Genomic DNA, 15,600 nt, shown 5'->3' with positions numbered 1-15,600 from the left:
CAAATTGATGCATTTGTACCAAAATAGACTTCAGCTGTTCAGAACGTTTTACAGATTTTCCAACAACTCACCCTAGAGGGAATGGGCTTTGATTTCTAAACAGTTGCCTTTCTCCACAGTAATCACAGCCATGACAAAATCATAAATATCAATTAAATATTGGTCCTCCTGGCTCTGTTTGTTGCCAACCCCTCGTAAATGATTAAACTATGAAAATATATTTGAAACATAGACTTATCCTCTTTCAGGTGCGGTGTACGAGTAAGACCATGCTGATAATAATTGTATAAGGTGAGGTGGGGGTTCCAAGGCTCGATAGGGGGTCTGTTGGTGGTGGGTAATGGCCAGAGGGCAGTGACTGTCAGGGACAGACCGGACGGCACTGCTGCCCAGAGCCGACCTTCACTAGGGGCTTTCTCAGCACTATGACCAGCTGCTCTCCCTCTCTCATTCTCTCTGTAGTTCCCCCTATTTTCTCGCTCTCTCGTTACCCCTCGTCACTGCTTCAGTCCCCCTTGTTCTGGCTTATTTTCCTAAAGTAACTAGTAAAACTAAACACCCCCAACTCCTCCTTACCTATAACTGGGCTGTGCTCAGACTGAGAGGGATGGGGGGGAAGGGGGGGAAGGGGGGTAGAGGAGACGGTTGGAGGGTTTGGGTTTCAACCCTCCCATGCAACCCTGCAGCACATGTGCTGTCACTCATTTACCCCGGCACAAACACACACACACACACACACAACCACACATTCAGACACACATACCCTAAGAGAGCAAGGGGAGAGGGAGACGGAAGGCGTTGGGATTTGAGACATTTGGCTGCGGTGCTCCGTACCATCAGGAAGCTCTGTGGAAGTTCTTTTCTCCCCTTTTGGACGTCTCCCCCGGAGCAGTCGCCACCACACCGCCACCGTTGCCACATCCCAGGGACCGCTGAGAGACACGCACTGGTCGGACCAGAAGATGGAGCTCAGGCTACTGGCGGGACAGTTCTTATTCCTCCTTACTCTATGTCAGGTAAGCAGAGATCTAAACAGATTCACCACGCAGGCTATGTCTTAGACGCTTTTGACCTAGGCCTTTATCGCTGTTAATAGTTTTTATAGCGAGTATGTGAAGACTGAGAGCTGTTTTAAGTTTGTATTTTACCCTTTCTGCTTCACCTCAAACTGAATGTGAAACCGTTAGCTCAGCTTGTTTTCAGACCTCTGCTTTGACATTTGGGAGTTCAATTCACAGAAGTGTGGAGCCTGTCTGCTGTCAGCTCTCTGAGTGGTGCTGGAGGTTCCTCTAAGCTTTAATTTCCCAGTGCAAAGGTGAAGGCTTGGTTACAGTCTGACCTGAGGCTCCATCTGTGAAAGTCGTTTGCTTGAAATCACTCTCATTTCTTGTTTAATACTGGCTAATCATTTTGGATATACAGAGCTCCGTTAGCTCAACGAGCCCATCAGTAGTACTCAACGAAGCCGCATAACAGTAGGCGATACAAACAGAGTGTCAAAGGGGATAAATTGAAAAAAGATATTCTAAAAGCCCTTTATTACCATGAAAGTCTGCAGATGTTTAGGGGGTCATGTTACAAGCCTATGAGCTATGAGAGCTCCATGGTTGTCACCACCCCTAATGAAGGACCCCTAAGGTGACAAATGAAATTTCACTGTGAAATACACAAATATGGAAGTAAATCTGTCTGTTGCCCTTAGTGTTTATGCTCGAGACAGAGTGCAGCTGTTTGGATGAAAAGGCACAGGGTAAAGTAAGGGTCCTGGGTTGACAGAGGTCCTTGTCTGTGTTCAAGATGTGGGCCTACCTCAGAGAGAACCTACAGTTAGGCCTGTCATGGGGGCAAATGACTGTGACTTTTACCTGTGAGATTTACATTTGTTATCATTTATACCTTATAATTATGGAAATATGGATAAAGCAGTTCAACAAAAATGTTAATAGATAGGTATTAGAAAGTAATATACTCAGCCACATGTAAATGGTTTATCAAATCAAGAAGTACCAGTGTAAAAAGTTTAAGATATCCTCAACTACCTCTCGTTACTGAATTAATTAACATGAACAATCACCCTCAGTATTTACAAAGTTATGTTAGATGCTGAAATGTATGGGGCAGCCGTGGCCTACTGGTTAGGGTTTCGGGCTGGAAACCGTATGGCCGGTTCCCGACCATTAGGAAAAATGTGGGCGGGGGAAGTGGTAGACCAGTGCTCTCCCATGCCCACATCCACGGCTGAAGTGCCCTTGAGCAAGGTACCTTACCCCAATCACTGCTCCCCGGGCGCCGCCAAAGGCAGCTCACTGCTCCGGGTTAGTGTGCTTCACTGTGTGCTTAACTGTGTGTATCACTACTCTGGATGGGTAAAATGCAGAGATAGAATTCAGAGTGTGTGTGTGTCACTATCTCTGCCATAAACATAGTCACTAGTCACTAGGGCTCATTCCCGTATTGCTGGTCACTTAATTCCGTGTTATGTCCAGGATCGCTAAACTAACATTACTAAATGTATTATTTAACACAAACCAATAATTAACTTCAGTATTATCAAGTTATAGTTAGAATGAACTAGTAAACTGTTATTAATTGTTATAGTAAACTATTATAAACACTTTATTAATGCTTATAACTGCTGTTAATTATAGCAGCCTTATGTTAGTCATGGGAACCTTAGTACAGCGAGTTACCAGCACCAGTTTTCAATGACAAATGAATCAGACTTTTATGATAGTTTCAGCTTTTCCTCACAGTGGTGTCGTTTTGCTGAGTGACATGTTATGGTGGAATGCACTGGCCAATGTCTCATCTGACCAAAATACATGGGGCATTCCTGCAGCATCTACACTCTAGCACGCCTGCTGACAATGTGCCACACACACTGTCAGCACCTAATCCCAGCGACTCAACAGATTGAGGCGTCATCTCCCCTAATTTCACTTCATCCCCTTACCTCCCACCCCGAAAACACTAAGGCGGACTGACCCACGGTGCAGGTTCTTTTGATCTTCACAGTCTTTTACGGCCCTTGTTATGGATATCAGCAAAACTATTCCAGCCGTGCAAGGCACCTCAGGGGCCACATAAATTCCCCCCTTCGAAATACCAGAGGTGTTGCACGACACACTCTCACAAGAGAGCAAAGGATCCTGGGATTTTCTTCAAATCCCCAAATCCCAAGAGAAGATCTGTTCTTCCATGGGAATATCCTCCGACTGAAAAAAGAATACACCATAGCCTCAGAAACAGGAGTTGTACTCTTTAGTAGGCCTCCAGAGCAAGGGGTAGCTGTTCAGGAGCAGCTGTTCACAGATGCATACCCAGCGCCATTTGTCCCGCTGTCTAATCCCGGCAGCGGAAAAGGGGGGTCCCGCTCGCAGACCATGAAATCAGGGACAAATCTCCCTATAAAACGCCCACTGCTCAGCTCACGCTCACTGGAAACAATCAGTCATGTCAGGCCAGCTGTTGAAGAGGGGCTGAGTCACACAGGACAGGAGTCTTTACAGGACTTCCTTCTCTTCTTTATTTTCCTGGATTAAAAAAGAAAAGCATTATTTCAAACTCTAAGCTCTTCGACTTGAGATTCTATCACTGATTACAATCAATCTGCCACAGCAATTAAGAAACAGTTAAAACATATATATATATAATATGTATAAATTGATTACATACCTCTACTGCTGCACTATCAAAACGATTTTTACCTTATTTTTATTTAGAAAGATTTGTTTTAAATCTCCTGGAAAGGATAATCAAACAATATAGTATTTACTAGTGGTTGTGACAGTAGGACAACCTTGACCTATTCATTCCTTTCTCAGTGGCAGGGGAACTACAATTCTATTTTTTTTTTTTACATTTAGTCATTTAGTTTACTTTTATCTAAAGCGACCTACAAAGAAGAGAACAATCAAGCTACGAGTAATAGAGACCTAGTGTAACAATAAACACTATATAAACATACATCATAATGCTCTGATAGACATAATGTTATCCTCTCCTGTGCATGGTATCTTCACTTTAACCCTTTCCATCAGCATAAATAGCATCAATAACAACATTTAGTAAAAAAAAAATAATGGGGGGCATTTTCAGGTGACAAACAGTTAATGTGAGCAGATCGTAAAGATTTAACTGTTCAAATTAGGTTGGATTTAGTATTGAGAGTATGGGAGTGGTGAAAGGGGGATATATATAGGGTTATACCATGAAGATGGTTGCTATTTCTTTCCTCCGTGAAACACTGGGAGCCCTAGCTCTCATCTCCCCATTAGGCACAGTGGGTAGTCATTAAAAAGCAGACATCTGCTCCCATGAAATGCTGGCATTACACCCCCAAAATAGGAAGAGCCTGGCAAACTAAAATGTCGGGAGAAAGAAGAGAGTAATGCACTAACCTTAGCGCTGACTTGCTGACTATGCCCTCCAGAGGACCTGTGACAGGGCTGGTTAGAGGACACGGACACCTGTGTGGTGAACCACTCACAACCCCCCCTTCCCCCCAGCATACCAAAGCCACCTCAGTCCCACTCCTCAGCATTTCTCTCTGGGTTCCCCCACTCTGCACTCAGTAAGGGTGGGTCTGAGTGTGTCACATTACACTGGCAAATCTCCATACTGTCCTACAGTAGGATGTTGGACTCTCTACCAATGCCCTCTTGCCCTTCCAAGGGGAAATGATTTTGGCAACCGACCCCTGACCGACCGCTATTGAGAAATATACTGTCATTTGTACAAAATACCTATCGCTTGCCGCTAACAATGGATACAACTGAACCACAATAACTTTGGCATATCCCATTCTGTCCTCTAAACACAGAAATTAACATATAAGGTGGCATTAGTCACCCCATCCACACCACAGCCACACAGCCCCCCATGGTTTGGAGCAGCTGGCCCTGTCCTATGCGTGGCTTGACAGGAATGTGCTTCTCTGGTAAAAGCAGGGTGGGTAGACAGGAAGGGGGATGAATGGGTGGCATTATGGATGAAACCAGAATGTTCCAGATCATTTCCAAAGCCCCACCATCATATGGAAAATCTGAAGAATTTACCCAAGCTGGGAATCATGTTAGCAAATTGTTTAAGGTCATGGAAGTGCGAAGAATTCTATTCCAGCTCAAATCCACATTCGACTTTCAGACAATCAAAGTACATGGGGTGGTACTCTATTAACGCGTATGACTGTTGATTATTTTGAGAGGTGAAGCTTGTGTTAGATTTTACACCGAGTGACTGTATGAATCAACCCCTAGTTTTGCAACATACTTGAAAAGCTGGAGGGTAGAGTTGCCTGGAGGAATGAGTTTCACTTGCTATATAGGTTTTCATTGACAAGATACAGTGTCACGTTGAGGCAGTCTTAGACACTAGTACACTGAGAGATGTTTCTGCTCACAGACACACAGACACACAGACACACAGACACAGACACAGACACAGACACAGACACAGACACAGACACAGACACACACACACACACACACACACACACACACACACACACACACACACACACACACACACACACACACACACACACACACAGAGAGAGTGTGAGAGAAAGAGACTGAGAGGTGGCCAACAGTGCTAGCTTGTTGGCATGACATAGAGAGTCTGTATGTGGGTCAAACGCAGGCGTATTTCCAGCTCGCTGTGAGATTAGCACTTCCTTATGGAAATAGTCCTGTTTATACTCTCTCTCTTACTAATACTTCTGCTTCACTAAGCTGCTCAGAGGACCTCTGAAGGCCTAGACAGTCAATTACACGTAGACATGTTTGAAACCAGTCGAGCTTATGTGCCATGACCCCAAGACTCTCCAGACTTTGATGGGAGGGTGATGACGGAACCCTGAAATCAGCCCAACAAGATGTTTACATTTGACCTTGTCCTATAGTCTGTTACCACGACGGCTCAAAAACATAAATAAACCAATCAGCTGGGGTTCAGAGTGCAGTCTTTGAAGTGATCAAACATTTTCAATGTATTCAGGACAAATGTCTTTTGGAATGGACATTCAACTGACTGGGCTGTTGATTCAAGCTCTCTTAGGCATTTCAACACACTCCACCAAAGAGCAGTGTGTTATGACTGACTCTGCCTGCACATTTGAATAGATTTGGAACACAGGTTGGATGGTGAATATACTTTATTTGAACTATGCACACCTGTGCATATACTGTAAATATATCTGGCTGATACATGGCATGCTCCACATTTGTGCACTTTTTGCCTTTTTGCCTTTGCTTGTACTGCCCACATTGTTGAGCAAATACTGCAGTGTAATGTTTAAGATGTGCACAGTGAATGCTCCAAATGGCCACAGGAGGCTCTGGGCCGCTACCTTGAGGAGATACATAAAGTTAGTTGACTCTACTCTCACCTTTGGTGCAATTTGCCGAGCGGACTTTATTGCCGGAGGAAATGAAGTCCACCTAAAACACTTCACATGTATGGATGGATGCACCAAACCTTAGGGGCAAGTGTGCCACTTGTCTTCAGGCCTGTGTGTGGTGGCTGCTAATTGATAATGGAGAGGGCCATCAGTAGACTGCTAATGACTTTAGCAGACACCACACCACCCAAAGTGTGACCACACCTAATATGTGCCGACTGCTCTGCGTCATAGCTCAGTTTCTGCTCCCCGATTTGTTCTAGTTAGTTAGTTAGTTTAGGTGCTTTCTTTTCATATGTTTACTTTCATCTTGGGAAAAAGACAGATACCAGTTACAACCCTGTGTTCCAAAGTTCAAACTCTACTCAGTGATAGACTTTACCATTGTTATTTCATGAAAAAGCATTTACTCCATTTGAATCTTAAATCTAAACCCAAATATATATCGTAAGTCTTTTTTTCACTGATCATACTTTCAGTGTGATACATGCGTACTTTGACGCACTCTCATGAGAGCACTGAGGGCTGATTTGTTTACTGCTATGCTACAGAGATGCTCAGGTTTACCCTGTGATGTGCCTTTTGGTGCGTGGACGTGGGCATCAGGAGCGTCATCCTCGCTAAGATTAGTTTGCTCTAACTCAGCCTTAGCATACCAGGCATGGCTGCCATTCTCCAGCGGCTCGATAGAGGCGTGCCACCATGCCAGCATGCCACCGTGCCACCAGAGCTCAAGAGAACGAAAGATGTAAGGCCTTGTCCTGTCTAAAAGACATACTAATCAGTTGTTCTTTAAAGATCTACCTTCATAGAAAAAAGAGTTGGCAGAGTTGCTTTGGAGAATAGTCTACCACTGCATGTATACAATATTGATAGGTTACGTGGGTTACCAGCAAGTTTATTTTTTGTGATGTTCTGCAACTCACTACCTATTCAATAGGTCCTATTGGAACATTTTGGAGTTAGTTTTAATGTCATAAGACCCTTACTATCTAAACAAGTTTAGGATGTGTCTTCCAAACAGTCAGAGAAGCATCTTAAAGGCATCTTTTCATGCCTCAGTAGTGTGCTATGTGTCAGTTCACTCTCTAAAGTGCCTCTGGGAAGTCAGAGAGCCCAGTCTGGAGCATTTTTACTGGACAGGTGAGGATGACACACTCTGCCTTACAGTCTGCACGTGTGAGAGTGTGTCTGATTTTGTCGCAGTAGCGGATTTGTTACGCAACCTCTGACCCCTCAGTCAGGTGCAGTGTGGGACATAAAGGAGACTCTGTTACACTGAGCCCGGGTGTGGGTGGGAAATGGAGGATTGGACAGCTGCTCTGTTGCTCTCTCTGTGTGTGTGTGTGTGTGTGTGTGTGTGTGTGTGTGTGTCTGTGTGAAACCTGAGTCCTTCTCTCATCTTCCACAGAGTGCATACCACCCCTTAGATTGCCCGTTACCAACAGGGCAAGAGATCACCATTCCTTTAGGGTCCAGGGGTTAAAGGAGCCATTGCTTGCCTCTCTAACCCTTAGCGGCACTTATGTCCAGGTCTAATATTAGCAACCAACAACAAAATTCCATTTGCAAAGTATTTCGAATTTGTGTTCTGCTGAGTTACTAGTCCACATGGTGAACCTGATGCCTGATACCTTAAGAACATCTTGAATTTAGTGACAAAAATGCTTGATTCCCCCATTTATTACAAATCAAATTATCCATGTAAGTTTCACATTACAATGATTGCCATATACCAATACCCAACAGTACAACAGTGTGACTGGAACAATTACCTATAGGTATCTGCTACAGGCTGAGTAGAAATGTATTCGGTATGCCCTGAACATTTGCTTTGAGGTTAGCTTAAAGTCATATATGTATAGGACGGTAAAGTGTAAAATAGTGATAATTAAGTGGATTTTTACTTACAAAGCAAATCTGTACACATTGAATGGGAAACACATTTGATGTAGCTTGTGTTTATTGCACATTTCGAATGAGTCACTGTGAAATCTCACAAATTTCGCATCACTTTGAAATCTCGCATAGCTTACACAGCACACGTGAACTGCACAGCTTCAGAGCATGGCTTGTACAGGAAGCTGAAACACACTCTCCTCTTCTTCTGTGTGCTGCAGGTCTGGCGAAGCTCCCAGACAGACCAGCATGGACTGAACCCAGACGTCCTGTATCCGTGGCGACAGGCCAGAGGGGGACTGGCCTTCGCAGGTCTGTCCAGAGTGAGAAGGGACTGGATCATCCCTCCCATTCGAGTGCTGGAGAACAGCAAGATGATCCCTGAGAAACTGGTTCAGGTAATAGAGGATTCCCATCCTGGGCCTGGTTCAGAGACAATGTGATGGTAAACCAGGGCTATATTTCTCTGCTGTCACATATCATAAAGTTTATGTCTCTATGTTGACTAAACTAGGGAAAAACTTAATGTACAGGACTAGACGTAGTATTAGTAGGAGTATTAGTACAGTGTTTTTAGACCAGATGCTACTTGAATAGTTACTTACACAGCACAGCTGCAACAGAATCCTGCAATAACTGAACACTTAGGCTATATGGCACTTAGGCTTGTGTGTGGGGGTCATCATGAGGACATCCCTTTTCTCCCTTCTCCCACTCAAACACACATCACTCCGAAATAACTGAGGGCTGGAGTCAGTTGTTTTTCCGTCTTTTATTTGTTTAAGGTCATGAAAGATGATGTGAAAGCTAGTCCCAAGACAGCAGTTAAGAGCTTAAAAAACACAGCAGAGTGCAGTGCAGACCCCCTCTTCACCTGACCAATGGGCTTCTGATTACCATGCTCTCTCTTTAACCACAGATAAAATCAGACAAGGTTTCCACGGGTGACGTGATCTACAGGCTCGAAGGACCAGGGGTCAACCAGGAACCCAAAGACCATTTCGAAATAGATGAGAAAACAGGATGGATCGTGAGCAAGATGCCCCTGGACAGAGAGACACACAACAGTTTCACGGTAAATGCAAAGCAACTCCAACTGATAATCCTCATCAGTGATTCCCTGAGGAATTAATGCTTTAGCAGGGAAGGTAAGGAGGTGTCTGACCTTTTTTGAGCTGGACCCTGTTGTCTTACAACATCTGTTGGTATCACGTGTCTGCAGCTTAAAGCCTTCGCCTTGTCACCGAGCGGAGAGAGACTAGAGAGTCCCACCACCATTGAAATCTATGTGCTGGATCAAAATGACAACAGACCAAACTTCACCAAGCCTCAGTTCGTGGGCAGTGTTCCTGAGTTTGCTTCACCAGGTAGGCTATCAAAAATGTCTCAAAATGCCCCACACGAAGTTTAGGCATTTTTGGTGAAATTATTCTTCATTCTCAGAGCATGGGGCCTTCTGAGTATTCAAAACTCTCAAGTCTGACTTGAGAGCGCATTAGGTATGATTTAGTATGATGAAGTCTTCCTTGGGCTTTCACTAGGTACCTCAGTGATGCGTGTGAAAGCTGAGGATAAAGATGACCCAATGACAGACAATGCAGCCTTGAGCTACTCCATCCTCAAACAGGAAAGCATCCCTCCAAACAAAGCTGATAAGAATGTGTTTGGCATCAGAGAAACAACGGGGGAAATATACACTCTTGAGGGGATGGACAGAGAGGTAGGTGTGAATCTTTGTTTCTGTGTTAAACAGTCACAATCAGTAGTCACAGCACAACCAGCCAAAATGGTGCTGTGTGCCTGATACTGTTTTGATGCTGATACAGTATCTGCACTGTTACTGAGTACGGTTGAGCAGTGCTTGGTATCATCAGCCTATCTAGACTGACCTCGACTATCCACAACTCCCTGTGACCGGCTCTCTCATTCTACCACAGGTGATACAGGCTTTCAATCTGACCCTTCAAGTGGCTGACATGTCAGGGATGGGTCTGACCGGCACTAGCCATGCCATCATCAACATTACAGACATCAACAACCATGGTCCAAAGTTCATCTCTACAACGGTGAGCCCCAGTCTTGGGATACAGTTTCACTCCATTTAGGGCACATTCCAATGCAAAGGTCATTTATGACAGGGATACAAGGGATCAGTTTTAGGTAACTTTATAGTATTATATATATTAATAATGAAATAAGCAGGCCATATTGCTCAACTTCAGTCAGTGCCAGTGGTGCATAGTGCTTGAGAAATAATATCATAGTAATTGTAAAAGAAATATCAATAATAATAGTAGTAGTAGTGATAGTTATGATAATAGCAATAGTATTTTGATCATAATAGGATTAATGAATAATATCAGCAACTTTTACTTTCTACTCTACCACATTTGAACAGAAATTAAACTACTAACTAGGGTCAATCGACTAACAAATAATGAATTAATGTTTGAGCATCTGTGCACATGGCACATGAAAACATTTAGACCTTAACTTATGTCTTTCCTGAGATGGGTGACATACTTTTTCTAGAGGACTTAAGGTAGTTCTTTCCTTAAACTTAAATGAAGCACATTTTTTGGTTGCTTTTTTCACTTTTTTACTGTTTTTCCCAACTGAATGTGAGTGAATGCAGAAGTGGCACCAATAAAATATGTATATGTTAAGGTTGGGCTACATACACTATCAATTTAATAATTTTGATACTTAAGTACCGGTAATGTTCAAATCAGATCCTGTAAGACTTTAACTCAAGTAATATTGTAATTGTAACTTGCAACGGACTCAATTTCCTAGTAAGGAATTCATACTTTTACTCATGTAAAGTTTTCAAGTAACAGTGATACAAGCTATTTAAACAGCATGCAGTAAGAGTTTTTATCACTTCAATATGAGCTCCTGTGATTACATGAAGATACTGGCTGCTACTGCTACTGCTGTGGATTTGGCTAAATATGGGTATGTTGCACTGATTGTGCCCACAGTACAAGTTCTTTACTGTGGAGAACGCACTGGCTGTAATAGGAAGGGTCAATTCCTCTGATGGTGATGACCACGGTGGAAGGAACTGGAAGGTTCAGTACCACATCGCAGAGGGGGATCCCAACTCACACTTTGCCATCGCAACAGATCCCATCACCAACCAAGGCATTTTGTCAGTCATAAAGGTGAGTGTTATAGATGTAGGAGAAATAACCAGGGGTCTCAGAATGGTTTATTTGTATGTTTATGTGTATCTGACTGGTTTAATTTATCATTTAAATACAAAGATTTGCCCATGGGTGGGAAATCAGTTCATTTGTTGTATTCTTCTGCCATCTTGTGGTAGACTTGTGTACATGCAGTCACGACCATTTGTAGTTGAACAGTCAACTTAGCTGCGAAGGATGATACAACAGCTCTTTTTTTCACAGTGATCATCAGGCATTGTCTATAAAGGTCTCACCATCTTCCCTTGTTTTTGCAGCCTTTGGATTTTGAGTCCAGTCCTCAGCATGAGTTGGTCCTAACGGCATCCAATTTGGTGCCACTTGAAGGCATGTCCCTCGATTCCCCCACCAGTACTGCTACCGTCACCGTTGTGGTTTTGAATGAGAATGAGGCACCACGTTTCTTCGAAGACCCAATCCTCGTGAAAGTTCCTGAGTCAATTGTACCCGGAACAATTATTGTCCAAAACATCGCCCACGATCCCGACAATGCCAGGCTCAGGTAAGCAGACCGGACCATCAGCCATAAACAAGGCCTGATACTGTGCCCACTTGTTCATTCACCTTTGTGTATGTGTCATCTGGGTTGTTCTTTCTGACCTCATCCTTAGGTTTGAGATAAGCCATGACCCAGAGAGGTGGCTCGCCATTAACCGTGACACTGGAGAAGTCACAGCCAAACGAGCCTTCAACATCCGCTCGCAACACGTCAAGGACAATATTTACCGTGCCATGATTCAAGTATCCGATGCTGGTGAGTCATAAGACCATAAGGCCTCACGCTCGCAGCCTTCCCTTAAGGTCAAAGCCTGCTGCCATTTTTAAGGACACTGCACTGTGGAGACTGACTGCCCTCTTGTTTTTCTTTTCCCTTTGTAGATATTGATGGAATGTCAATTGCAGGCACTCTGGAGATTTCACTCATTGAAACGAATGACCACAGCCCTAAGCTTTTCCCACTGAGTGCCACCATGTGCAGCAACAGAAACACCCCTGGCGTTCTACTGAGTGCTACTGATGAAGACATGCCCCCTCACTCCATACCTTTTACATTCAGCACGTCAATAGTCAATTGGACTATTGTTCAGCTCAACGGTAGGATTTGTTGCAGAGAGTTGAAGGCATCACATAGAGATAACTAAACCCAGTCCTGATGTTTGTCGTTTAGACCACCGTTACTGAAACTCAGTTTTCTGGCTTGTGGGAACATTTGTATTGCTCTCTGGGGAAAATAAATCTCTTCATGCTTGCCTCTGTTCAGGGACCCATGCATTCCTGCGGCACATGGTAGACACTGAGTCTGGGGAGTTTGCTGTCCCTGTGGCAGTGTCTGACTCTGGTGCACCCCAGCTCACCTCGATCAGCCACATCAACATCACCGTATGTCCATGCGACATGGACGGGGAATGTAAAGCCATCTCTGCCGCCATCTTTGGCACCCGAGCGGGCATCAGTTTAATCGCCCTGATAGTTATCATGAGTTGCATTGCTCTCTTATTTGGTGAGTATATATGGAGTGAGTGTCAATACACATATTTTTGGGAGGGCCATTACCTCAAAACTTCATATTTTCCTTTTATTTGGACACCTAAGTCAGAAACTCAAAGCATTTTCATTCTGTGGCGAAACATGAAACCCTATAGAAATATACACTCATGTTGAAATCACATGTTCTTCTGCCCAGTGTTGCTGAAATCACATGTTTTTCTGCCCAGTGTTGCTGCTGCTTGCTGTAGCTGTGGGAGCCTGTAAAAGGCACCATATCAAGAAAGGAGGAGGGCTGCTGGTTGGGGAGTCGGATGATGACATCCGTGACAACGTCCTCAACTATGACGAGCAGGGCGGAGGAGAGGAGGATGAGGTGAGAGAGTCCTTGAAAGCGTGTCCGGCAAGCTCATCACCTTTAATGGCTGGATTACAATATCTGTTTTGAGAGATCCAAGGAGTTCAGCATCAGCGAAATAAGCCTTTTTTTAATAAAATATAAAATACATATATCTCATGTGTACAAACTACACAATAAACATAAAATATTTGAGTCTTTGACGCCTTGGTTTTTTCTCTCTTCTTTTCCAAGAACGTGTTTAACATTGACCTGCTGAGGAACCCCAGCGATGTTGTCCCGTCCCCATCGCCCTTTTCTTCCCCCGTCACCGGCTGGCCAAGGGGGAGACAGCCACTCAGGAAAGACACTCCACACAACCTACCCTCGCCTACATATCCACGAAGGCCCCCTGCTGATCCCACTGACATCGCAGACTTCATTAATGACGTGAGTTAACGTATTATTCTGTGAAGTGGCTCTCGTTGTCTTACTGCTTGGTCTTGTTACATCTGAGTCTCTGTTTTGATGGTTTCATACATACGTCTGTGATTTTTAAATTTGGGTCGTCATCTTCTCTAAGGGGTATGACAGTCAAAGGATGGAGGTTGCTTTTGCCATGTCTCTCCAACAAACATGTTCCATTTCACACATGAGCATAAGCCAGCAATAAACAGGTTGTTTGTGGGTGTTATCTGTTCTCATTGTTATAAAACCAGGAAATGATGAATCCCCCAATCTTAAGACAATCTTCACATGTCTCATCATTTCTTAATGACACCTCATTGGTAGTGAAACTCTTTTAGCCCCCAGTGTTATCCTGGTTGTGGATGCTCATTGTTTCTTCTCTTCTGTCTCACAGGGGCTGGAGGCCGCTGACAATGATCCCAATGTGCCGCCCTACGACACGGCGCTCATCTATGACTACGAGGGGGATGGGTCTCTGGCAGGCAGCCTAAGCACCCTGGCCTCAGCAGGCTCGGATGCAGACCAGGACTACGACTACCTCAACGACTGGGGACCAAGATTCAAAAAGCTAGCCAACATGTATGACCCACGTTAAATGTAGTCACCGCATATCCAACCCACTGTACCCCCCCCCACATGCACAAAGCATAGCATACTGTTGGACACAAACACATAAAAACAAGCACACACACAGGCCTTTTCGTCATTATTCTTTGTTTTTCTGAATTCTGCAATGTGGTACTTGCGTAGTAACACATAGTGCTGTAAAGTCAAACGCAATACACAGTGCTACCTTGTTTCCCTCATTTCCTATATAGTTCAGTGACTTTTTTTCTGTGCAGCACCGTACTGAACAGTTGCCCGAAATGCTGCACCGTATCATGGCTTTGCCTCGTGGTTGCAAAAAGGTAAAAAGTATGTCAATTTGTACTGATGATAGAGGTAGAGAATGCTTGGTAGAAACTTAAGAGATTAGAGGTTGTCTTATCTGTTTTTCTGACACATCATCTTGAAAAACAGTTCATGTGAGCTGCACTGCAAACTGCAAATGGTATTGGGAATATCTGTACGTCGAGACTGTATCTGGTAATAAGGCAAGTAATATCCACAGTTCAATGAATGTAGAGATATGAGAATATGTGATATGTGGAGCATGGACAAATCCAAACAGAGTCTGGATGGCCTCTGGTATAATTTATGATAGGGTTTTCTTACTTTGTATAAGTGATTGAACACGATATGAATAAATATCTACAATATAGGCGTTTTTTTCTTTTTGTGGTACATTACTACCTTTTTATATTATATGTAAATATAAATGTTAGACTTGATGATCCTATGTATGAAGATACTTTTGTATTTTTCTGCTTAAGATTATATTGGAGGGGTAAAACCATTGGCAAACCGTTCAACTGTCCAAACAACTTGGTTTTTCAGTGTGCGTCTATTTGCCCTCTTCAGCATTAAATAAAATAACTCATTGTATTCGCAGTAAAATTGTATAGATGTATAACTTTTTCTTTTTATACTTTTAATTCTGAAATCTTCAAAAAGAGAGAAAAACATATGATGTATCGTCTGTGTGGCTATTGATGTTGTTTTTGTAATGTACTATTTATTTCATCCATGAGGTTAAAAGCCATTAAAATTCAAAATGTTACCTTGTACTAATCAATATTGTGTTTAATAAACCAGAACAGGCTTTTACACTTAGTGTGTGGATATGCTTCCGTTAACAACTTTTATATAAGTCTATACATCAGGTGAATTCAGGTAGAAATGTTATTAACAAAAAAACAGGA

At 43.3% G+C, this 15,600-nt stretch overlaps 1 protein-coding gene across 1 annotated transcript; it reads left to right on the top strand.

Moving 5' to 3' along the window:
* The first annotated feature begins 776 nt into the window (after positions 1-776).
* cdh15 (cadherin 15, type 1, M-cadherin (myotubule)) lies at positions 777-15,461 on the top strand. The gene is made up of 14 exons (XM_080843491.1): positions 777-1,016; positions 8,521-8,697; positions 9,219-9,374; positions 9,522-9,666; positions 9,841-10,019; positions 10,237-10,365; positions 11,284-11,466; positions 11,766-12,010; positions 12,120-12,262; positions 12,388-12,603; positions 12,770-13,009; positions 13,224-13,369; positions 13,586-13,780; positions 14,193-15,461. The coding sequence occupies exons 1-14, from the start codon at positions 963-965 to the stop codon at positions 14,391-14,393; spliced, it is 2,409 nt and encodes an 802-aa protein (XP_080699617.1). The 5' UTR covers positions 777-962; the 3' UTR covers positions 14,394-15,461.
* Positions 15,462-15,600: the final 139 nt, after the last annotated feature.

The sequence above is a fragment of the Sprattus sprattus genome (genome assembly GCF_963457725.1).
Source record: "Sprattus sprattus genome assembly, chromosome: 8".
Lineage (NCBI taxonomy): Eukaryota > Metazoa > Chordata > Actinopteri > Clupeiformes > Clupeidae > Sprattus > Sprattus sprattus.
This window is presented reverse-complemented; position numbering and strand designations above follow the sequence as displayed.

Excerpts from the sequence above, each read along its gene's own strand:
- cdh15 (XM_080843491.1), top strand. The coding sequence starts at position 963 with ATGGAGCTCAGGCTACTGGCGGGACAGTTCTTATTCCTCCTTACTCTA. Across the intron at positions 9,667-9,840 it reads TCCTGAGTTTGCTTCACCAG|GTACCTCAGTGATGCGTGTG; the intron begins GTAGGCTATCAA and ends GGCTTTCACTAG. Across the intron at positions 13,370-13,585 it reads GCGGAGGAGAGGAGGATGAG|AACGTGTTTAACATTGACCT; the intron begins GTGAGAGAGTCC and ends TTCTTTTCCAAG.